This window comes from Leucoraja erinacea, chromosome 5 (assembly GCF_028641065.1).
Source record: "Leucoraja erinacea ecotype New England chromosome 5, Leri_hhj_1, whole genome shotgun sequence".
Classification (NCBI taxonomy): domain Eukaryota; kingdom Metazoa; phylum Chordata; class Chondrichthyes; order Rajiformes; family Rajidae; genus Leucoraja; species Leucoraja erinaceus.
In genome coordinates this window covers 85,265,370-85,290,520 of record NC_073381.1, presented here as the reverse complement: position 1 = coordinate 85,290,520, position 25,151 = coordinate 85,265,370, and the positions used below count along the sequence as shown (strand labels likewise).

Below are 25,151 nucleotides of genomic sequence, written 5' to 3'. Positions count from 1 at the left end.
TCTTTACCTTGGCCGTTGTTGTCCCTTCAGCTCTCGGTTCTCTTTACCTTCATTTCGCTTCACTGTTTCCCAATTTCCCAAATTCCAATTTCCATAATTATTTACAGCGCAAAAATTGACCATTTTGGCGGGTTTTAATGGGCCCGCTACGCTGGAAACAATGGTCAGTCCTTACCTGCAGTTCATCGCGTGTACTCCAGTTGGCGTAGCGTAGCTACAGCATGGGTCATGGGTCGTGATCCGGCTGCCGTGCAACCTCCCTATCGGGAGAGGTTGAGCAGGCTGGGACTTTATTCCTTGGAGTGCAGGAGGATGAGGGTGATCTTATAGAGGTTTATAAAATCATGAGGGGAACTGATAAAGTGAATGCACAGTCTTTTACCCAGGGTAAGTTTAAAGCAACTAGAGGGCATTGATTAAAGGTGAGAGGGGTAAGAGTTAACAGGAACCTGGGGGGCAATGTTTTCACACATTGTGTTTGGAACGAGCTGCATGAGGAGGTAATTAAGGCAGGTACTGGAAGTGCATTTAAAACTCATTTGGACAGGTACATGGATAGGAAAGGTTTATAGGCCAAAGGAGGGCAAATATGACTAGATGGGACTATTTCCGTGATGTAAGACCACAAAGCCCGTGTACCATTGCAATAATAGTGAAAATACTGGAAACATTCAGTAGGTCAGGCCGCATCTGTGGAGAGTGAATCAGTTGAGGATTTGTCAGAAGTGGAAAGAGAGTTGATCAATGATTAATAGGTTGCATGGGGCGTTGGGGTTAGGTGGACAATGCACTGGAAATACGTGAGGTAGGGTGAGGCCAGTGGGATAAGTCATAAATCAGTGGGCAACTCAAGGGCAATTGTATTCCTCAGGGCGTGTAATGTGGGGGTGAGAGCTGGTCGGGTGGTAGAACTGAAGAGAGAAGCTGTGCTCAGTCCACATATAGGCTGCAGGGAGAACGCACACTCTCCTCTGGCCACCACACACACACCCCCTCCCCCTCTATCGCACTCCCGTACCACCCAAACACACTGACCACCCCCCTCCGCTCTCTCTCACATCACTCCCTCCGCCCAATCAGTCCCCCTCCCCCACCACTCACCCCTGCACACAACACTCCCCCTCCAACCTCCCCACCACTCGCCCTTCTCCCGCCGACCACTCTCCCCTCTTTTCCTCCCATTCTTCCTCCACAACTTTCTCCCCGACAACCGCTACCCCCCCCTCCCCCTCCCCACAACATTACCTCCTCTCCCCCCCCCCCCCCCCAAACTGCCCCGGGCCATCCCCAATCACCTTCCTCTCTCCCTCCCCCTCTACCCCTCCTCCCCTCTCTCTGAGTGAGGCAGCGGGAGCCGGGCTGAGAGAGCGGAGATGCGGCGGGTCCGCAGAGCCGGGCCGATGTTGCTGGTCCTCGCTGCCGCCGCCGCCGCCGCGCTGTTCTGTTCCCTGTGGCCGGAGCTGCGGCGCCTGATGCCGGGGGCCGAGCCGGGGCCGCACGCAGCCGAGCACCGGAGTCGGGTAAGGAACCGAGCGACCGGTGTGTGTGTGTGTGGGCAGTGTGTGTGTGTGTGGGCAGTGTGTGGGGGCAGTGGTTCCCGTGTGTGTGTGTGTGGGCAGTGTGTTCCCGTGTGTGTGTGTGGGCAGTGGTTCCCGTGTGTGTGTGTGTGTGGGGGCAGTGTGTTCCCGTGTGTGTGTGTGACCCCTATGTCCCAGCATGTAAAACATTGCGTCCCCGTGTGTGGGCAGTGAGTGAACCCGTGTGTGCACAGAGTTTGCTGTGTCCCTATGTGTGTGTGGGTGTGTGCGCGCAGTGAGTGTAAACCAGTCTATTCTCGTGTGTGCGTGTGTCCCTATGTGAGTGTGTGGGCACAATGGGTGTGCATGAGGGCGTCTGAGAACCTGTGTGTGTACACGATATGAATGTCAACCAGTGTGTGTACAAATCAGTCTGTCCTTGTGTATGAGTGTGAGCCGAGTGCGTGTGTATTGTGTACATCAGCCTATCCATATGTGTGTGTGAACCAGTGAGTGCATGTGTGGATGCAAGTGAGCGTCCATGTGTGTCTGAGAACCCGTGTGTGTCTGTGAATAGGATCTTTGGTGTGAATAGCGTGTGTGTGAACAAGGGCGTTTCTCTGTATGCAGACACAAGGAACAGCAAATGCTAGAATCTGGAGAAATTGCAGGGGGGGGGGGGGTAATAGAGGCATCCAACTCGTCTATGTTCACCACCATGTCCCATCTACATTAGTCCCAGCAGCCTGGGTTTGGCCCATCTCCCTCCAAACCTTTTCTGTCCATGTAACTGTCTAAATGTCTTTTAAATGTTGTTATAGTACCTGCCTCAACTACCTCCTCTGGCAGCTCGTTCCATACACCCACCACCCTCTGTGTGAAAACATTGCCCCACAGGTTCCTGTTAAATCTTTCCCATTTCCCCTCTCACCTTAAATCCATGTCCCTGGTTTTTGATTCCCGTATTCTGGATAATATACTGTGACTCCACCCCATCTATTCCCCTCATCCATCTATACAGGGAGATTTTAATTTTAGTTTCAGAGATACAGTGTGTAAACGGACTCTTCAGCCCACTGTCCGTGATGACTATCGGTCGCTTGTACACTAGAATGATGTTATCCCACCTTAGCATCCCATACACAATTTACAGAAGCCAATTAAACTACACACCTTTACGTCTTTAGAGTGCAGGAGGAAACTGGAGCCTGGTCACAGGGAGAACGTATAAACTCCGTATAGACAGCACCCGTAATCAGGATCAAACCTGGGTCACTGGCGCTGTGAAGCAGTAACTCTCCAGCTGTGCCACTGTGTTCTCAGGTGGATTCCATGGCCAGCATTCCCACTCACAGGGTGCTGTAGCGTTCTGTGGGAGTGAGTCAGCGGCTGGGTCTAACCCACAGGAATCTCTATTCCCGGAATCCCCACTCTGGGCCGGCAGCAGGGTGGCACTTGCTGTTCCTGAGTCTGGTGGTGTGGGATGGGGTGACTGATCACATCCTCCTGTTACTAGGCAGCAGGAAGTTCCTAATCCACTCATAAATCATTCTGACACCATGGGTTTAGTCCAGAATATTTTTCACCTTTGCACTGTGAAAGTATTGGGGTTTTTTTCCAACAGGATGTTTCATTCATTTTAGTTTAGTTTAGTTCTTAGTTTAGGGATAGAGCGCGGAAACAGACCCTTCGATCCACCAAGTCTACACTGACCAGCAATCATTCCGTACACTAGTACTATACTACACACTAGGGTCAATTTACAATTATACCAAGCCAATTAGCCTACAAACCTGTATGTCTTGGGAGTGTGGGAGGAAACCCACACAGGTCGGGGGGAGAGTGTACGAACTGCGTACAGACAACACCCGTAGTCAGGTTTGAATCTAGGTTTAAGGCAGCAACTCTACCAGTGCGTCATCATGCTGCCCTAGTTCAGTTTAGAGAAAGCAGAAAAACAGGCCATATGGCCCACTGAGTCTACGCCGACCATCGATCACCCATTCACACTAGCTCCATGTAATCCCACTTTCTCATCCATCCCTACACACTACGGGCAATTTACAGAGGGTCTATTAACCTACGAACTTGCACGCCTACAGGATGTGGGAGGAAACTGGAGAACCCGGAGGGAACCCACGCGGTCACAGAGGGAATGTGCAAACTCTGCACTGACGGCAACCAAGATCAGGATCGAACCCAGTTCTCTGGCGCTGAGCCGCCGAATTACAGACCAATTACAGTCTGGTCTAGTTAACATCAGAGATTAGATTATAAAATTTAGGAGCAGAATTAGGCCATTCGGCACATCAAGTCTACCCTGCCTTTCAATCATGGCTGATCTATCTTTCCCTCTCAAATCCATTCTCCTGCCTTCTCCCTGTGACCTCTGAATGCCTTACTGATCAAGAACCAAATCTGAGCTTGTTTACCAGGACATTTTTTCTTGGGGTCCTATGGATGGAAACGGGCCCTTCGGCCTAACTAGTCCCTACAACCTCACAGACATGGTCTATTATCGTCATGTGTACTGAGATACAGTAAGAATCTTTGTGTGCTATCCAGTCAAATCTTGCTCTACATGAATACAATCGAGCCATACAATAGGCAGTTCATGGAGAACGATACCAGAGTGCAAAATATACAATTGAGGAGATAATGTCTGCATTGCGGTAGGTTAGGAGTTCAGGACTAAACCCTCGCTTATGGAAGGACCATTCAGAAGCATGACAAACAGAGGGGAAGAAGCTGTTCCTGAGTCTGGTGGTGTATACTTTCAAGCTTCTGCACCTTCAGCTGGACCAGGGAGAAGAAGAAATGGTTGGGGTGGGATAAGTCTTTGATTACGTCGGCTGCTTTTCCGAGGCAGCGTGAAGTGTAGATGGGGTCACTGGTGGGAAGTATGGTCTGTGTGATGGATCAGAAACGTGTTAGTTAGCATAAAACAAGCTGACATGGCAGAGGGGAATGTGATGAAGAATTTGACAGTATTTGTTAAAGTCAGCATGGATTTATGAAGGGGAAATCATGCTTGACTAATCTTCTGGAATTTTTTGAGGATGTAACAAGTCGAAAGGATAAGGGAGAGCCAGTGGATGTGGTGTATCTGGACCATCAAAAATCCTTTGACAAGGTCCCACACAAGAGATTAGTGTGTAAAATTAGAGCACATGGTATTGCGGGTAGAGTATTGACATGGATAGAGAACTGGTTGGCAGACAGGAAGCAAAGAATAGGAATTAACGGGTCATTTTCAGAATGGCAGGCAGTGACTAATGAGTTGCTGCAAAGCTCAGTGCTGGGACCCCAGTTATTTACAATATAAATTAACGATTTAGACGAGGGGATTAAATGTGACATCTCCAAGTTTGCGGATGACACAAAGCTGGGTGGCAGCGTGAGCTGCGAGGAGGATTGCTGGGTGACTTGGGCAGAGTGGGCAGATGCATGGCAGATGCAGTATAATGTGGATATATGGGAGGTTATCTACTTTGTGGCAAGAACAAGAAGGCAGATTATTACAAGAATGGTGTCAGATTAGAAAAAGGGGAGGTGCAACAAAACCTGGGTGTGCTTGTACATCAGTCACTGAAAGTAAGAATGCAGGTACAGCAGGCAGTGAAGAAAACTAATGGCCTTTATTGTGAGTAGATTTGAGTTTAGGAGCAAGGAGGTCCTACTGCAGTTGTACAGTGCCCTGGTGAGTGCATTTGTGTGCAATTTTGGTCTCCTAATTTGTGGAAGGACATTCTTGCTAATGAGAGAGTGCAGCGTAGGTTCACCAGGTTAATTCCCGGGATGGTGGGACTGACATATGAGGAAAGAATGGGTCTACTGGGCTTGTATTCACTGGAATTTTGGCTGAGAGGGGATCTTATAGAAACATATACAATTCTTAAAGGATTGGACAGGCTAGATGCAGGAAAAATGTTCCCGATGTTAGGGGAGTCCAGAACCAGGGGTCACAGTGTAAGAATAAGGGGTAGGCCATTTAGGACTGAGATGAGGAAATATTTATTCACCCAGTGTTGTGAATCCGTGGAATTCTCTGCCACAGAAGGCAATGGAGGCCAATTCACTGGATGTTTTCAAGAGAGAGTTGGATTTAACTCTCAGGGCTAAAAGAATCAGGGGATATGGAGAAAAAGCAGGAAAGGGGTACTGATTTTAGATGATCAGCCATGATCATATTAAATGGCGGCGCTGGCTCAAAGGGCCAAACAGTCTAATCCTGCTCCTATTTTTCTATGTTTCTAAACTCAGTAGACAATAGGTGCAGGAGTAGGCTATTCGGCCCTTCAAGCCAGCACCACCATTCAATGTGATCATGGCTGATCATCCACAATAAGTATCCAGTTCCTGCCTTCTCCCCATATCCCCTGACTGCTATCTTCAAGAGCCCTATTGAGCTCTCTCTTGAAAGTATCCAGAGAACCGACCTCTACCGCCCTCTGAGGCAGAGAATTCCACAGACTCACAACTCTGGGGAAAAAAGTGTTTCCTCATCTCTGTTCTAAATGGCTTAGCCCTTATTCTTAAACTGTGGCCTCTGGTTCTGGACTCCCCCAATATCGGGAACATGTTTCATGCCTCTAGCGTGTCCAAACCCTTAATAATCTTATATGTTTCAATAAGATACCCTCTCATCCTTCTAAATTCCAGAGTATACAAGCCCAGTTGCTCCATTCTCTCAGCATGTGACAGTCCCACCATCCTGGGAATTAACCTTGTAAACCTGTGCTGCACTCCCTCAATAGCAAGAACTCCAGCAGCTTCTGGGGTTGGGGGGGGGGGAGCAGATGTTCCCGGGATGTAAGCAGAAGCAGGTGTTCCTGGGATGGAGGCAGGGCAAGGAGGAGGTAGTCTACACTTGTTCTCGCTGATATACAGGAGCCCTTTGCTCCCGGCATTGCTGGTTTTTAATGTTGTTCCCACACTCTCCCCCCCCCCCCCCCCCCCCCCCCCCCCCCCCCCCCCCCCACGGCACATGACCCCCCCCCCCCCCCCCTCTCAGGAATTACCGGAAGAGCCAGATGAGCAGCTGGAGGCGTTTGATGAGCGGGGCTACCTGGCGGGCAAGCGGTGGAGGCGGGGGGAAGACCCGTACCGACGGCACGCTTTCAACCAGAGGGAGAGTGGGCGGGTGCCCAGTACCCGCACCGTCCACGACACCAGGCACTACCGGTGAGTGGGGTCCGGGGCTCTGCCCGGGAACGGCAGGGATGCCGGGAATACAATACTGGGATTGCTGGGAATATCGGGAACATCGGGAATACTGGAAATGCCGTAAATGATGGGAACAGCGGGAATACTAGGAAGGCCAGAAATACTCAGAGCTCTGGGATTGTTGGGAATGGCTGGTATGCTGGGGACACTAGAAATACTGGGAATGATGGGAATAAGCGAGTTCGGTATTCCAACTGCGCATGCCCAGGTCATAGGTTACTAGCTATAAACAGTCTTGGCAATGGTGGAATACCAAACTCGTTTATACTGGGAATATCACATGTGCCAGGAATATTGGAAATGATGGGAATAACAGGGAATGATGGGAACAGCAGGGAATGTCGGCATCAGCAGTGAGTGCCAGGAATATCGGAGTAACAGGTACATTGGGAATGATGGGAATACAAATGCTGCAAATTATGGGATTAACAGAGAACAGCTGGAAATACCTGGGGGTGGGGGAGAAATCGTGAAAGTATTGCCTTTTTTTCCCCCAACAGGATGTTTCATTCACTTTTGTTTAGTTCTTAGTTTAGAGATAGAGCGCGGAAACAGACCCTTCGGTCCACCAAGTCTACACTGACCAGCGATCAGCCCGTACACTAGTACTATCCTACACACTAGGGTCAATTTACAATTATACCAAACCAATTAGCCTACAAACCTGTGCGTCTACAAATCTGAAACCGGAGATCCCGGAGAAAACCCACACCGGTCATGGCATGGGTGGAAATCCTGGTGGGCGGGGACACCCCCATGCTTTGAGAGGTGGGGGACAATTCCCCCCATGTTTTGTAACCCGGACTTTATCAGGCGCTTTCTAAGGGCTGAAACGGCCCGTTCGCGGGGCCTTTCAGCGCCCCGCCCGGCTTAAAATCAAACTGCTGCATCGAGGCGATTGAGGCTCCCGATGTTGAAGCTCCCGCCGACCGATGAAAGCCCCCCGCGAACGGGCCGCTTCAAGCCCCACGATTCGGGGCGGACAAAGCTGCTGTTGCTGGAGTTCGGAGTCGGTCACCAACCAGATCAGTTTCCGATGTCACCGTCCACAGGGCCCATAGCCGAAGCCTCGTGTGTGTGCGCATGCACGGCCGCCAAGAAATTGTGTCCTCCCGATGTTTTGATAGAGATTTCCGTGCCTGGGTCATGGGGAGAATGTACGAACTCTGTACAGACAGCACCCGTAGCCAGGATCGAATCTAGGTGTAAGGCAGCAACTCTACCACTGCATCACCATGCTGCCCTAGTTTAGTTTAGAGATACAGCAGAAAAACAGGCCCTACACACTGCGGGCAATTTACAGACGGCCAATTAACCTACGAACTTGCACGTCTACGGGATGAGGGATGTCTCTCGCTCTCTCACCCACCTGCAGGTCAGGAAGTACTCGTAGGTGGGTGAGAGAGAGAGCGAGCGAGAGAGGCAGGCGGTGTTTCTGAGCCGGTGGGGGGGGGAAGAGAGACCTGTGTTTCTACTCTACCCCCACACTGAGCTCTGCCTCTGGTCCGGACACTGGTACTGTAGCACAGCGGGTAGTGCTGGATCGATCCCCACCTCTAGCGATGGTGGCGGGTGTCTGGGGTTGAACAGAAGGGGAGGTGACGGGGTGAGAGGGGTTGGTGCCCAGACTGACTCTCCCTTCTCCCCTCTACTCCACCCTCTCACCTTTCCCCACCTCTCTCTTTCCCTGTCTCCCCTCCTCTCCTCCTACTCCTCCTCCTTCCCTATACCCCTCTCCCCCTCTCTCACCCCAGGTGCTCCCTGCAGCCGTGGGAGGGGGAGTTGCCTCCGACCAGCATCATCATCACCGTCCACAATGAGGAGCGGGCAGCCCTGCTGCGCACCATCCGCAGGTCAGGGGCGGGGTGGCCGGGCAAGGGGCGCAGGGGGGCGCTTGGAGGAGGTGGGGGGGAAGGGAAACGGGGTGAGGGAGGCTGGAAAGGTTGGCAAAGAGCGCAGTGTGTGAAGGAGGTATGGAGAGAGGGCAATGAGAGAGCTAGGGCTGTGTGTGAGAGGGAGGGATGGAGTGAGTGAGTGAGGTTGGCTAGTATGCGAGTGGGCGACGGCAAGAGTGTGGGTGTGAGTAGAGGCAGGGTGAGTGAGAGCAGTGTGAATGTGCGGAGAGAGGTGTTGTGAAGTGAGGGAGAGTGCAGGGTGTGAGTGTTTGCAGTAAGAATCTCCCTGTACCTTGTCAGTATTCCCAGACTCTCTATTGCCACAGTTGATGCTGAGGTGTGCATGTCCTCCACCAAGCTTCCTGAAGTTGATAACTAGCTCCTTCATCTTGCTGACATTGAGGGAGAGGTTGTTGTCTTGACACCATGCCACTAAGTTGTCTAACTTATTCCTGTACTTGGTCTGGTTATTCTTTGTGATCCGGCCCACTTTAGTGGTAGATGGAGGTGAAGTGGTGATTGTGCAGGGAGTATAGGAGAGGACCATATATAGGAATGTTACAACATTTTGAGATTTTACAAATTTATCCCATCAGATAAAGCATAAAAATAACTTTAATTTGACACCTAATTCACTTTCATATCTTCAGTATTAAAAACGTTATGGCCATTTTCATACTCGGAAATTAGCATCTTGTTCCCTATTGCCTTTCCATTGACAACACAAAAGCTGTAATTGAGGACAGTCAAAAGCCCATAACTTTCTTAAAAATTAAGAGAACTGAATGAAATGTTCAGTTATTATAGATTGAAGCATTCTGAAACAAATATGAAACATCTTACTTGGATGAGCTGAAATTAAAGCATATAATTAGTTAGTTACCTTATTGTAGCTAATTACAAAATTGACCGTTGTGACGGAAGCAGTAAAACACACCCAGACTGCCTTGAAAGTTCAAATATGTGATATTCTCAAGATCAGATCTTTAATATTATTGTATTATATGCTGTAAGTCCGTAACAGATAGGTAGATACATTACAATTTCTAGCAAAAGACCAAGTCTTTATGGAGAAGATCAGTTGCTAGCTGGTACATTGGCATATCATAATCAGTAGCATCATCATACTCCTCAGATTGTAACCAATAAGCAACTCTGTACACCTTGTTTTTCCTCAACTTTTCAATTTTGGCATTGTAAACTACAAGTTTTTGCTCTTCAAACCACGCATGACATGCCTTTCTGCCCACTACTTTCCCATTAAGAATGTCCTGTAGATCATCACATTTGGAGTAGTCCAAATTCGGATAATCTGCGAATGCTGTCTAAATCGGTCTCCTTTGCTGGGCATTTGGGTTGACAATTTTGCATTTCTTCTTCGGAGACAACTGTTCAAAATGTAAAGAAAAAAAAAACACTGAACAGCATTAACAGAAACAAGTTATTATTTGCGGTTTTAGGAAAAAAAGGTAGAAATTATAAAGTTTAAAAATTCATATTCATCAGTTTCATGAAGATCATATTCATCAGTTTCATCGAATCATTTAAATTCAATTACTAGATCGAAACATCTATCCATTTCTTAAGAAAAGGCAAAACATTTTAAATAGCCTAAGTATCCAAATAACAAACTGATCCCATTCACAGAAGAATTCACAATATAACATGTTTTTTAAATCTCACTTTGTCATGAATTTATATGCCAAATGGAAGGAATCTAATGTTTAATTCCCATAAATTAATCCAGAAACATCCACTCTCAAGATAATCAAAATCATTATTTTTTGCACAATACGTCTGACTAAAACTGTTGTTTAGTATGAAAATATTGATCATGGATAGACAATAACACAAAATATAGATTATTTAGATGTTATGACGTGATTGTGCGAAAAAAAGAATGAATTTGGTTATCTTGAGAGTGGATGTTTCTGGAATGTGAACGATTGGAATGTTGACGTTGCCATAAATTTTAAGCCCATATCAGCAGGCAAGACACGGCCGATTCATAAAATGCCTAAATAACATTTTTTGCATCATAAGATTAACTAAACGACATACCTTTTGTTTTGTCCTGATATTGCGATCCGTGATGTTGAAGGCGTTAGAAGTCGTGTATAACTTCAATCCAGTGATGAAATCCGACAATCAATACCAACCTGCATTTTAATCCCTCCCCCCCCTCCCCCCCCCAAAGCCTCCGGAATTGCACGCACAGGCAGTGACAGATCTGGAGCGCCGCTGATGGTAGGTTTTGTAACAACGCTACTATATACCCCCTACTATATAGTAGAGGACAGAGAATGCTTCCTCGCGGGGCACTGGAGTTGAGTTATTGTGGAGGAGGTGTTGTCACCCATCCTCACTGGTTGAGGGTCAACAAACCAGTGTCAAATGGGGGGGGGAGCTGATTCCTGGGTTCAGCAGTTTGGAGATGGGTTTGGGTGGGATTACGATGTTGAAGGCGGAGCTGTTGAGGATGAACAGGAGTGTGGAGAGACTGCAGTGCGTGTCATGTGCTGCTCGGTGCTTTGTGTGACAGCTTGTTGAACAGGACGCCGGCCTACCTCATCCACGAGATCATCCTAGTGGACGACTTCAGCCAGGACCGTGAGTACTTGTCCAGTTCCTGCCCATCCCCCTTCCTCACCCACGCAAACCCCCAACCCCAGGGAATACAGTGCGTGTTGTGCCCCATCCCCGTCCCCTTCTGCTTCCCCGTCTACACGTACACGTGATCCATATCCCTCCATTCCCTGTTTATCTAAAAGTCAAACGCCACTATTGTATCTGGCTCCACCATCATCCCAGGCACCAGGAAACTACCATACCCTGTGTCAAAACCTACCCCACATAACTCCTTTAAACTTTGTCCCTGTCACCTTAGACCTATGCCCTCTTGGAATCGATATTTCCATCTTGGGAGAAAGGTTCTGATTGACTGCCCTATCTATGCCTCATAAATTTATATAGTTTTAACAGGTCTCCCCTCAACCTGTGGCGTTCCCGAGAAAACAATCCAAGTCTGTCTGAAGATAGACACAAAATGCTGGAGTAACTCAGCAGGACCAGCAGCATCTCTGGAGAGAAGGAATGGGTGATGTTTCGGGTAGAGACCCTTCGTCAGACTGAGAGTCGCTCCTTCTCTCCTTTGTGTCTATCTTTGGTTTAAACCAGCATCTTCAGTTCCTTCCGACACAAGTCAGTCCAACTTCTCCCTGTAGCTAATCCACCTAATCCATGCATCATTTAGGTAAACATCCTCTGCACCCTCTCCAAAGGAAGACATGGGAATTTGAATTTGACGGGGTAGTTTTCTGAAATATTTTTTAAAATATCCGCACAATCTGTACAAATCCCATCAGGAAATCTGCCGCTGCGTCACAACGCCAGGCACCCACGTTCAATCCTCTTGCCCTCCCCCTCCTGCTTCCCCTCTTCAGTGGATCATGATATTTTAGTATCTCGGTTACAGCACCTAGTGTGCATTTGCGGGAGTGCCCTGGAATGGTTCAGATCTTATCTGGCAGACAGATCTATGTGTGTAAGCCTTACTGGTTCTGAATCCTCCTCTGCTCCTCTGTCATATGGGGTTCCACAGGGCTCAATTTTAGGGCCCCTGCTTTTCTCACTGTACTTACTTCCTCTGGGTTCCATTCTTAGAAAGCATGGCATCTCTTTTCATTGTTATGCTGATAGTCAGATATATGTGCCGCTGAAGAAGAAAGATGCTTTCTCAGTCAAACCACTTCTGTTATGTCTTGATGACATTAAATCCTGGATGGCCCTAAACTTTTTAAATTTTAATGAAAAGAAAACAGAAGTGATAGTGTTTGGTCCCAATGGCTGCCGTGAACCTCCCCCTGTTGACTTGGGTCCCTAGGCACTGTATGTGAAGCCAATAGTTTTAAACTTGGGTTTTAAGATGGACAGTGATTTTAAATTAGATCGTCAAATAGGCGCAGTAGTTAAGTCCAGCTTCTTTCATTTAAGGCAGCTGGCAAAGGTGAAGCCCATTCTTGAACGACAGCATTTTGAAACAGTAATCCATGCCTTCATCACGTCTCGGCTGGATTACTGTAACGCACTTTATTTTGGAGTTAGCCAATCTTCCCTTGCACGTCTCCAGTTGGTTCAGAATGTTGCTGCTCGCCTTTTAACTGGAACACGTAAGAGGGGGCACATAACGCCTATTCTGGCCTCCCTCCACTGGCTGCCCGTGTACTTTAGAGTTCATTTTAAGATTCTTTTATTTGTTTTTAAATCTTTAAATGGTCTCACCCCGCCTTACCTCTCTGAGCTGCTTCATCCCTATGCTCCTGCTCAGTGCCTCAGGTCAGCTGATCAGCTGCTCCTGGAGGTACCGAGGTCTAAGCGGAAGCTCAGAGGGGATAGAGCCTTCTCTGTTGCTGCTCCAACATTATGGAACACTCTACCTTTGCACATTAGACGGGCCCCTTCACTGTCCATTTCCAAAACTCGTCTTAAAACCCTTTTCAATTCCTTGTCTTTCAACCCTGCATGAGACTTGGCTCCTGTTTTAGTGTTTCTATTGTTTTTTATTGTTTTTACTGTCTTTTAATGTTTTTATTGTTTTGTTTTATGTTTATGATTAGTCATGTACAGCACTTTGTTGCAACAGTGATTGTTTTTAAAGTGCTCTATAAATAAAGTTCAGTTCAGTTCTCCTGACTCCCCCCCCCGTGGTCAGGGTTCTGGTTTCCATTCCTGCCCTTGATCTCTGTTGTCTCCTCTGGCGTGTGGGGTGGGGGCGAAATGTTGAGGTGGGACGGCGGTCGCGGGAGCCTCCAACCCCATCCTCACCAACCTGCCCCTGTCCCCACAGCGGCCGACTGCCAGTTACTGACTGTACTCCCCAAGGTGAAGAGTCTACGCAACCAGCAGCGGGAAGGTGAGCGAGGAGAAGGGGGAGGGGGAAGAGAGGTGTGGGGCATGGGAGAAGTGTGGGGTGGAGGGGAGATGGGTGGGAAGGGGATGTGGAAGGAAGAGGGAGATGGGTGGAGGGGAAGGAAGGAAGATGGGTGGAGTGGGAGGAGGTGGCAGATGGATGAGGGGTGAGAGGAGGGGGAGGGGTTGGAGGGAGGAAGTTGGGGGGCAGACTGTGTGTGGCCCCTTTAAGAGGGGCCAGAGCTTTGCTGGACTGAAGGGCCGGGGTCAGTTTGGGGCTTCAGGCATTGGGAAGAGGAGGTGGACTGGAAGAGAAAGCATGTTGTGTGTAAAGGGAGGGGAGAAGGGGGGGGGGAGAGGAAGAGATGGGGTCCAGGCTGGGGGGTTTGCAGGATTGGAGGGGATGACCGATGACTGACGAGCCTCTTCCCCACCCCAGGGCTGATCCGCTCACGTGTGAGGGGGGCGGACGCGCCACCACCGCGGGGATCCTAACCTTCCTTGACAGTCACTGTGAGGTGAATCGTGACTGGCTGCTGCCCCTCCTGCAGCGCGTCGCACAGGTGAGACCCCCCCCCCCCACAGAATCACCCCCCCCCCCCCGAATCCCCCAAATCCCCTCCCCAAACTTTCCTCACCGATCCCCTCCCCTCCCTCCCCATGGAGACACCCTTCCCCTCCCCCCATGACACCCTCCCCCTCACTCCACTTAATTCTCCTCCCACTACTCTCCCCTACATTCCCGTCTCCCCCTTTCCCCACTCTGTTGGACTGATTCCTTTGGATTTATCCTTGTTTCGTGTACTGAGGTATCGTGAAAAACTTTGGTTTGCATGTTATCGAAAATTTTATGAGAATGATCCCAGGACTCAGTGGGTTAACATAGGATGAGTGTTTGATGGTACTGGGCCTGTACTCACTGGAGTTTAATAGGATGAGGGGGGACCTCATTGAAACTCGCTGAATAGTGAAAGGATTGGATAGATTGGATGTGGAGAGGAAGTTTCCACTAGTGGGAGAGTCTAATACCATAGGTCATAGCCTCAAAATAAAAGGACGTTCCTTTAGGAAGGAGATGAGGAGGAATTTCTTCAGTCAGAGGGTGGTGAATCTGTGGAATTTATTGCCACAGATGGCAGTGGAGGCCAAGTAAATGGATTATAGATTCTTGATTAGTACAGGTGTCAGAAGGCAGGAGAATTCGGTTCAGAGGGAGAGATATATCAGTCATGATTGAATGGTGGTGTAGACTTAATGGGCCAAATGACCTAATTCTGTTCCTGTCACTTATGAATTTATGAACTATCTAATCAGATCAGACAATACTATACATAAATACAATCAGGTCAAACTTGGGGAACAATAGGGAAGATACAGTGTGCAGAATATAGTTCTCAGTACTGTAGCGCACCAGTTCCAGAGACAAGTCCAATGTCCGCAATGGGGTAGAAGTGAGTGGGACAGTACCCTAGCTTATGGAAGGACAGAAGCATGATAACAGAGGAGAAGAAACTGTTCCTGAGTCTAGTGGTGCACACTTTTAAGTTTCTGTACCTTCTGCCAGACGGGAGCAGGGAGAAGAGGGAATGACCAAGGTGGACAAGTCTTTGATTATGTCGGCTGTTTTCCTGAGGCAGCGTGTAGTGTAGATGGAGTCGATGGTGGGGAGTCTGGTCTGTGTGATGGACTAGGCTACATCCACAACTCTGCAATTTCTTGTGGTCTTGGGCAGAGCTGTTCCCAAACCAAGCTGTGATGCATTGGTGCAGCCTCCATGTGGCTGGTCCAGGGGAGATTGTTGGGGCTATCAGGGAAGGGTGCACCATGTGGAGATGGCGGCGGGAGAGAGAGTGGGGGGTGGGGGGGGTTTGATACGATTACCGCTGGCATCCTGGCTGCCACAGTCCCTGTCCTCACTCTTCCGGCGTTTTCCATGATAGGACCCCTCCCGCGTGGTCAGCCCCGTCATCGACATCATCAACATGGACACCTTCGCTTACGTGGCCGCCTCTCCGGACTTGAGAGGAGGTAGGACCAGAGACCCGGGTTAGATCCCGACTATGGGTGCTGTCTGTACACAGTTTGCATGTTCTCCATGACCGCGTGAGTTTCCTCCAGATGCCCCGGTTTCCTCCCACGTCCCAATGCCGTGCGGGTTTGTAGGTGAATCGGCCGTCTGTAAATTGCCCCCAGTGTGCAGGGAGTGGATGAGAAAGTTGGATAACATAGAACTAGTGTGAACGGGTGATCACTGGTCAGTGAGCTGAAGGGCCCGTTTCTGGGACTCTCTAAAGTTACCCTGATCCAATGACATCCCTCTTGTTTGTGGGGGATATGTAAAGACAGGATGTGGTGCAGGTAGGGGTTGGGGCAGGGCTTAGCGGACGGGGAGGGGTGGTAGACACAAGGAACTGCAGATGCTGGTTTACAACAAAGGACACAAAATGCTGGAGTAACTCAGCTATTCAGACAGAATCTGTAGAGAACATGAATAGGCAACGTTTATGTGGGAGGGGGGGGGGGGGGGGAGGGAAGAAAAAAATAGGTGTGTAGAAGGGATGTGTGTGTGTGTGGGGAGGGTATGGGATGGGGAGGTGTGGAGGGGATGTGGGTGGGGGTCAGGGAGGGATCATGATTGGGGTGGGGAAATGGTGGGGTCAGGGAGGGTATAGATCGAGGGGTGGGGGAGGGTTGATAACTTGCCCTTGTCCCCCAGGGTTTGACTGGAGTCTACACTTCAAGTGGGAGCCGCTGAGCGAGGAGGTGAGGGTTGGGAGAACCGACCCCATCGCCCCCATCAGGTGAGGGGTGGTCCCGTGGAGGGTGGGACACTGGGGAAGGTCCAGACATCCCCCCCCCCCACTGTTCCCATGGAGCCCCCGTCTCGTCACCCCCAGGGCTAATCCCAGCCCCAGACATGTCCTCTTGACCCGAGTCTTCTCTCGCCCCGTCTCCTCTCGCCCTGAGTCTCCCCTTGCCCGTGATGACTCCCCTGACCTCCTGCCTTTCCCCAGGACCCCGGTGATAGCGGGTGGACTTTTTGTGATCAACAAGGCCTGGTTCAACCACCTGGGCAGCTACGACACCGAGATGGAGATCTGGGGCGGAGAGAACTTTGGTGAGTTGTGAGGACGTTTGTTCCACTCTCAGGGAACCATGTTCCTGTGCTCATAGATCCTTCTGCTCTACAACACTCCCCAGGCCGCTGCCATTCACCGCAAAGGTCCTGCCACGGTTTGATTTTAGAAAGGAGTTTAGTCTCGAGATACAGCAAGGAAATAGGCCATATTAGTTCTATCTTATCTCACTTTCCCATCCCCTCCCTACTCACTCGGGCCAACACGTCTCTCTATCTGCTGCCCTCTCTCATCATGCTCCCTTTGTACGTGGCAGGTCTCCTAACTCCATCGCGTTAGTTGAGGAGGTGATAGATGAGGGTAGAGCGATGGATGTTGTCTATATGGATTGTAGTAAGGCATTTGATAAAATCCCGAATGGTAGGCTGATCCAGAAGATTAAAATGCATGGGATTAACAGTGGCTTGGTCGTATATATTCAGAACTGGCTTACTGACAGAAGACAGGCTGGAGACCTGTGACCCGTGGAGTTCCGCAGGGATCTGTGCTGAGACCTCTGCAGTTTGTGTTACATATAAATGACTTGAAAGTAAACATGGACAGTTTGGTTAGTAAATTTTCAGATGACAGCAAGATTGCTGGGGCCGCAGATTGTGAGGAAGGCTGTGAAAGTATACAGCAGGATCTAGATCAGCCACAGATGTGGGTGGAGACATGGCAGGATGGAGTTTTATCAGAGCAAGTGTGAGGTATTGCACTTTGGGAGGTCAAATGTAAGGGGAAAATATACAATTAATGGCAAGACCCTGAACAGCATTTGTGTACAGCAGGATCTTGGGGTCCGAGTTTACAGCTCCCTGAATGTGGCAACACAAGTAGACAGAGTGGTGAAGAAGGCATATGGTAAGCTTGCCTTCATCAATCGGGGCATAGAGTATAAGAGGCAGGAAGTCATGATGCAACTTTATAGAATTTTGGTTAAGCTCCATTTGGAGTATTGTGTACAGTTGCCCCCCACACAGGAAGGATGTGGAGGCTTTGGAACGAGTGCAAAGGAGGTTAACTAGAATGATGCCTGGATTAAGGGGTTTTGGCTACAGGGGGAGGTTGGACAGACTTAGATTGTTTTCCCTCGAACATTGGAGGTTGTGGGGAGACCTGATAGAAGTATATAAAATCATGGGAGGCATAGATAGGATAGACAGTCAGAACCTTTTTCCCTCAAGGTGGAAATGTCCAAAACTAGAGGACACGGCTTTAAGATGAGAGGGGAAAAGTTTAAAGGAGATGTGCAGGCTCTCCCTCTTGCTCTCAATGCTCTCCTTCTTGCAGAGCTGTCGTTCCGGGTGTGGATGTGCGGCGGCTCCCTGGAGATCCTCCCCTGCAGCCGAGTGGGACACGTCTTCCGTCGCAAACACCCCTACCTCTTCCCCGATGGTAACGCCAACACCTACATCAGGTACTGGGGATGTAAATATACTCCGAAAGCTTACCCCCCAAGTCTAGTTCAGTAAGAACACTGATTCGAGCACTGGACCAACTAATCTTTATTTTTAAAATGAATTCCTCTATACGATACCTAACCACTGCGGGGTCGAACCTTGTCTCTGCCTGGCCTAGCCCTTCAGCCTCGCACAAGCAGACACTGCCCAAAAGGTCACGCAGTCCCAAGCGCCCTTCCAGAAGATCGACACAATTACAATTAAGATCGAAATGGGGGCTACCTCTTATAGGTCCACGAACCTTGAGGGGCCGAACTACATAGGGGTGGTTCCCCTTAGAATCTAATCATACATATCAATTACATCAATGCATTGTTGACAGTTCCCCAACAAAATTACAGAGAGTCATAAACAATGTTTCTTACAGAAGCTTATGGAAGGAAGTTGGGTTAACTGAATAATGCAACATTTACCCTGGAACACAAAACAATTCTGCCAGGGCTTAACACTCTGGCCAATCAACAAACAGCAGGGAATTGTATTGCAACATTATTTACATTATTTACAATCCCTTTGCATCAATCCAAACAAAACAATGCATTTAAGTTTCTTTGCAAAGTTTTAATACATATTATCAATTAGGAGGAAATTAGGAGAACACCTGGATCTTTCACCATCCTGCATATCAATCTGAGGCTCAGATTGTCCGGCGACAGCCACAGCCTGTATTTTTCCACTGACAAAGGTTAAGCAAATCTTCCAAATGCAGGGATCCTCCATTTTATAGTGTCTTTAATTTGGTTAATATTAACAGGGGCCGGTAAGGGGGTGGGGGGAGGTGGGGGATGGGGAGGGTGGGAGACGGGGACAGGGAGGGTGGGGAAGTGGAGAGTGGGGTGGGGAGGGTAGGTCTAATTTTCCCCCTATGCAAATTAGACCCACCGACCTATTGCCGACACATCCTTTTCTATAGCTGATTTCTGAGGCCGAATTTGTGAGCCGGATCTCAGTCTTACGGTGACCCAGACGGGCCGTTGTGGTACTGTTGGACTCCTGTTAGTCCGGCAAGGCGGATAATCCAAAAAGGCTCTGGGACCAAGGATGCCAGAAAATCAGTGGTGGACCTGTATAATATTTTCTGATCTGTTTGGAGAGCCTGTCGAGCAAAGCTTTCACTCTACCTCGGAAAATGTGACAGTAATAACCAATTATCTAGAGCAGTCGGTGCAGCAGGGGAAGTACGGTGGGGGGATGTCTGCACCCTCTGACCCCCTCCTCTCCCCATTCCAGGAACACGCGACGCACAGTCGAGGTTTGGATGGACGATTTCAAGCGATTCTACTACGCGGCTCGTCCCTCAGCCAAGGGGCAGCCTTACGGAGAGTGAGTGGGGTGAGGGGAGACAGTGAGAGTGGGAGTGGGGAGAGAGTGAGAGTGGGGAGACAGTGAGAGTGGGGAGACAGTGAGAGTGGGGAGACAGTGAGAGTGGGGAGACAGTGAGAGTGGGGAGACAGTGAGAGTGGGGAGACAGTGAGTGGGGAGCAGGGATGGGGAGGCACAAAGGGGGAGAGGGACACGAAGAGGAAATGGGGAGAGGGGACAAGGAGAGGGACTGGGGAGGGGTGGTGGTGGGAGGGCTGGAGGGGGGTGCTCAGAGGGTGGAGAATGGATGTAGTTGGGGAGGAGGATGTCGGAGGAAGGGATCCCACCTCTGACCGGCCCCTCCCTCCCTTTCCCAGTATCCAGAGCCGACTGAAGTTGAAGATGGATCTGAAATGCAAGCCCTTCCGCTGGTACCTGGAACATGTCTACCCCGAGCTCAGGTAGGTCTCTACACCAACCTTTCCCCCTCCCCTTAGCTCCAGCCTCGCCTCCTGCCCAACGTCCATGCCAACCAAGATGCCCCATTTTCCCGCGTTTGGCCCATATCCCTCTGTCTATTTCCCATCATGATTTTATACACCTCTGTACGATCACCCTTCATCCTCCTGCTGGAATGAATAAAACCCTAGCCTGCCCAACCTCTCCTTATAACTCAGGCCCTCGGGTCCTGGCAACATCCTTGTAAAATGATTGATTGAAAGATTACAGCAACCTCTCCTTATAACTCGGCCCACCGAGTCCACGCTGACCATCACCCATTCACATTAGTTCTGTTATACCACTTTCTCATCCACCCATTGCACATTAGGGGCAATATACAGAAGCCAATTAACATACAGACCTGTATGTCTGGAGTGTGGGAGGAGCATCCGGCGGAAACCCACAGGGTCACAGGGAGGATGTGTAAACTCCACACAGAGAGTACCCAAGGTCAGGAATAAACCATAACCTCCGGCTCTGTGAGGCAGCAGTTCTACCCGCTGCGCCGTGGTGGGGGAGGGATGTTGCCCCAGCGCTGAACACGGGCGGGTCTCACGAGCAGCGTCTGTGGTTTTTCGGCAGAATTCCCGACGAGACAGACACGGTGCCGGGCGTGATCCAGCAGAGACAGGACTGTGTGGAGACGGTGGGGGACAGGGGCTCCCTCACCATGGCACTCCGGCCCTGCCTAGGAAGCAGCAACCAGGTCAATCAGGGGAACGCGGGGGAGGGGAGGAGAAGGTAGGGGGAAGGGAGTGGCAAGGTGGTTAGGGGAGAGGGGTTGAGGAGGAAAAGGGCAGAGAGAGGAGGGGAGAGGAACAGAAGGGGGTGGATGTTTGGGAAATGGGTGTGAGGGAGAGGAGTGAGGTATGGAGGATTGGGGAGGAGTGAGGATGGGCCGGGGGGGGAGGAACGGTTTGGGAAGAGTGGAGTGGGGGAGAGGGAGGGAGGTTGGAGTTGGGGCAGAGGGGAGAGGTGCAGATGGGTGGGTGGAGTGAGGAGAGGTTATGAAGTGACCAGTGATGGAACAGGGAGGGGTGAAGAAGGGACAGGATGGGGAGAGGTGTGGAGCGGGTGGGGGGGCTGGAGTGGGGGTGAGATGGATGGAATGACCAGGGGGGAGGGGGACAGACGTGGGGCAGGTCGCCCCCACCTCTACACTCTGTCTGACCCCCCCAGGAGAGGACCCACACCCCTGGGCAACGCCTGTCACAGCGTCGCTGCTGCCTCTCTGTCACCTCTACCGTCCCGGCATCGCCTATCGTGCTGCTTCCGTGCAGTGGTGAGGACAGCAGACAGGTAACAGGCGCCATCGTCTCCCCTCCCACCCATCCTCGCCCGGACCCTCTCCTCGCCCCCTGGACACACGTCTCCTGCACAGACTGGGCCCTCCATGTGTGGGAGTGTGCATGTGCATGCATGCGTGTGTGTGTGGCGGTGTGAGCGCGTAAGTGTGCATGAGCGTGTCTGCATGCTACTGCGGGCGTGCGTGCGCACATGTGTATGCTTTAGTATGTGTGAGAATGTGGGCTTATATGTGTATTTGTACGTGTGTATGAGATTATGTGTCTGTGTGAGTGAGTGTCCACGTGACATCACGTTGAACGTATTCATATTCTCCGTGTTAAGGTAAACTGCCCAAGTAAGTGATATGTCGGTACTCTCTGTACCTGTTTCTGTGTCATCCATTGTTTCTGTGTGGGTGTGAGTTCAGTCTGTGTACACATGTCATAGAACAGCACAGTAAAAGATCCTTCGGCCCACAATTACCTGTGTGTTTGAACTATGCATATGTTTATAAGTGTATGTCCTGTAACTGTACATACACAATTTGTATAGTTTGTGTGTTGTAGACCTGCATGTTTGTATGTGCTGTGTGGTGTGACAGTGCATTGTAACATGTGCCCCTGTCCCGCCTGTGTTGGGGAGAGTGGGTGACACGCCTGTAGATCGTGTGATGTGACGTGTGTCCCTCTGTCCCTCAGCGGTGGGTGTTGGCTGGATCACGGATCAAGCACGTAGCGACACGTTACTGCCTGGAGGTGGAGGTGTTGGAGGCGACCGTCAGCCCGGGGGTGCTGGTCATCAACCCCTGTGACAGCACAGCACTCGCCCAGCTCTGGCACTGGGCCTAGTGGCCGTGGAGAGCAGCGGTCAGTCGGTCACTTGCTGGGACCGTACATGGAAAGCTCCAGCCACTCATGTCTATTGGTCACTCATGTCCATCGGTCACTCACGGGGAGCGGCTGTGGAGAGCATCGGTCAGTCTCGGACATGGAGAGCACCGGTCAGTTGTAGAGCAGGCAGTGGCCAGGAAGAGAAGGGAACAGCAGTGGAGAACACTGGTCACTCTCTGTCAGTGACCACAAGATCACCGGTCAGTCATGGGGAACGGCCGGGGAGTGGCTGTGGAGAACACCAATCAGTCATGTCCATCATGGTCGGGTCAGGACCCTTCTTCAGACTAAGAGGGGAGGAAACTAGGTAAGAAAAGGCCAGAACAAACTAGGGTTGGCAACAGATGATCAAGGAAGGGTGGAGCCAATAATGCACCAGTCATTCTCAGGGAGTGGCTGTGGAGAGCACTGGTTATTCATGGGGATCAGAAACAACCGGTTACTCGCAGGGCCCAGCCACTTGTGTCTATCGGTCATTTCATCGATCGGTCACTCACATCCATTGGTCATTTATGGGGGGTCGACGTGGCCGGGGCTGTACCGGCGTGAGGATCTGACCTCGGGAGTCCCTGACCCTGAGAGACCGGGGTCCGACCCCCTCCTCAGAGCGGGGCTGATGGTGGGAGGGAAAGGGAGGTGGCATCTGTGACCGGTCCGAGACCTCCACTCCCATACCATCAGTAATCATCCCGTGATTGGAATCTGACCCACCGACCCACGATTGGGAGCCGTCCCATGATCGGCTCGGGAAGCGGTACACGTAGACCTGAATGCGTGGGATCAGAGGGGCAGCTGACGGGTGTGACGGACTGCGGTGATCGCGGGTGGTGACGTTGGCAGAGGTGGCCGTGGGAAGCCCGACAGCAGCCGGGCGAGCAAGTGGATCGATCGCAACCTGTGGTAGCTGCATGGAACGGCAGAGGAAGGAGCCGACAGTATTGCACTGGGCCAGGCAAACTCCTACTCATTGATCCAGTGCTGCCAGGGCAGATCTCCTTGGGCCAAGATCGGACTTTTCAGAGACTTGAAAGTTGCAGAACGTGGCGACTCTCTGAGTGCTGTTCCAGAAAAGGATCTATTGTACTGATGTATGGTATAATTTGACTGGATACTCGCAGAACAAGGTGTAGAAGAAAGGAACTGATGATGCCAGTTTACAAAAAAAGACTAAGTGCTAACACAACGGATCAGGCAGCATCTCTGGAGAACATGGGTAGGTGACATTTCTTCAGTCTGAATAAGGGTCCCGGCCCAAAACATTGCTTATCCCTGTTCTCTGGAGAAGGTGGCTGAACCGTTGTTACTTCAGCACTCTGTGTCCTTTTGCGCATTAATTTTTTCCCTGTACCTCTGATAAAATAACTGATAAACCAATATTAAGGTCGATTTCCTTCACAGATGCTGTCATATTAATTGCGGATTTTCTCATAAGGTCATAAGTGATCGGAGTAGAAATAGGCCATTAGGTCATCAAGTCTACTCCGTCATTCAATCATGGCTGATCTATCTCTCCCTCCTAACCCCATTCTCCTGCCTTCTCCCCATAACCTCTGACACCTGCTTATTTTCGACCTCCCAAAGTGCACCACTTCACACTAGCTGGGATTCAACTCCTGTGTGAAACAGCCTCCCTGTATCCAGCCTGCCCATCTGGTAACCCCTGCATTCCCACTCTCCCCCCTCCCCCACCATAATTGTCCTGCTAGTTCCACTGTGTCCCTCCTTTATCACCTCTTCCCCAGCCAACAATGGGCCGTTATGGGCTCCATCCCTCCTTAGTCATCTATTGCCCGTCTAGCTTTTTTCTGGGCTTTTCTTAACTCCAGTCCCCCCCCCCATTTACTTTCAGTTTGAAGACGACCCAAAACTTCACCTATCTATAGGTACACAAAAATGCTGGAGAAACTCAGCGGGTGTGAAGTAAATGCCTATTTCCTTTGCTCCATAGATGCTGCTGCACTCGCTGAGTTTCTCCAGCATTTTTGTGAACCTTCGATTTTCCAGCATCTGCAGTTCCTTCTTAAACCACCTATCCATGTTCTCCAGAGATGCTGCCTGACCCGTTGAGTTACTCCAGCACTTTGTGTCTATTTCCAGCCTGTCCAAGATAGGCATGTTTAGTGAGTTCTCACATTCTTTTAAATTCTGCATAACACGGAAGCAGTGTGTTCGATCTCTCACAGTGACTGAGCTGTCCCTTGTGGATCAAGGATGGGGTCCTTTCCAGTCTTTGGCGAAAAAATTCCTTCCCTGCTTCCACTCTCCCAACTTTTCTTACATATGGGGTCACATTTTCTCCTGCAATACACAGGAACAATTCCCGATGCCATAGCAAAGCACACTGGGGCGGCACTTTTTACACATTCCGGTAGAGATTTTTCCCGTGGAGTCCTTTCATGTTTTATTTCTCGAGCTATCACTGAAAATGTTCAAAAATCTTACAAAACTTTGAATTTAAAAACGACTGTCTTTTGCTGATGATGTCACAATGGGTCTGCGTGCCGTTCATTCCTCGCGCTGCGAGTGACGTCACCCCCCGACCTCTCCCTCCCTCTGTCCTCCCTCCCTCTGCCCTCCCTCTCTCTGCCCTCCCTCTCCCTACACAAGCAGTCGTGAAGATTCCGAAAACCGAAAATGACATCACAATGTGATCTCTGCTGCCAATACAAAAACTATGAGAGTTGACTGGGTGGGAGATAGGAGGAGAAGAAATGTTATTTAAACATTGTCTTTAGTGGGGTAGTGCGAAAGGGGAGAGGTGAGGGAGGGAGTGACTGAGGGTAGGGAAAAAGAGTGGGAGGGAGAGGTGACAGACAATGGGATCAGCATCTTCAAGGGGAGTAAGGAGAGTGAGATTTTTGACCCCCCACCCCCCGACCACGTGGGAAGGATTGATTGGCTCCAGGGAGCACCAACGCCGACCCACAAGTCGACTCCATTCATTGGCTCTGGGAAACGCTGACTGCCCCCCCACCATTTAACGTGGGTTAGGATTGGTTGCGTTAGGGGAACGGGTTGCGTTGGGGGAACGGGTGAGTAGTGGAAA

The 25,151-nt window shown here is 50.2% G+C and overlaps 1 protein-coding gene across 1 annotated transcript; it reads left to right on the top strand.

The window, feature by feature from the left end:
* The first annotated feature begins 1,018 nt into the window (after positions 1-1,018).
* On the top strand, positions 1,019-23,479 carry LOC129697511 (polypeptide N-acetylgalactosaminyltransferase 14-like). The gene is given in 16 exon segments (XM_055636145.1): positions 1,019-1,520; positions 6,532-6,701; positions 8,498-8,596; positions 11,181-11,248; positions 13,485-13,550; positions 13,986-14,017; positions 14,020-14,109; positions 15,487-15,574; positions 16,263-16,347; positions 16,561-16,664; positions 17,956-18,082; positions 19,356-19,448; positions 19,805-19,888; positions 20,511-20,634; positions 21,108-21,227; positions 21,914-23,479. Coding segments are annotated over 16 exon segments (1,647 nt in total). The 5' UTR covers positions 1,019-1,373; the 3' UTR covers positions 22,064-23,479.
* The last annotated feature ends 1,672 nt before the right edge of the window (positions 23,480-25,151 follow it).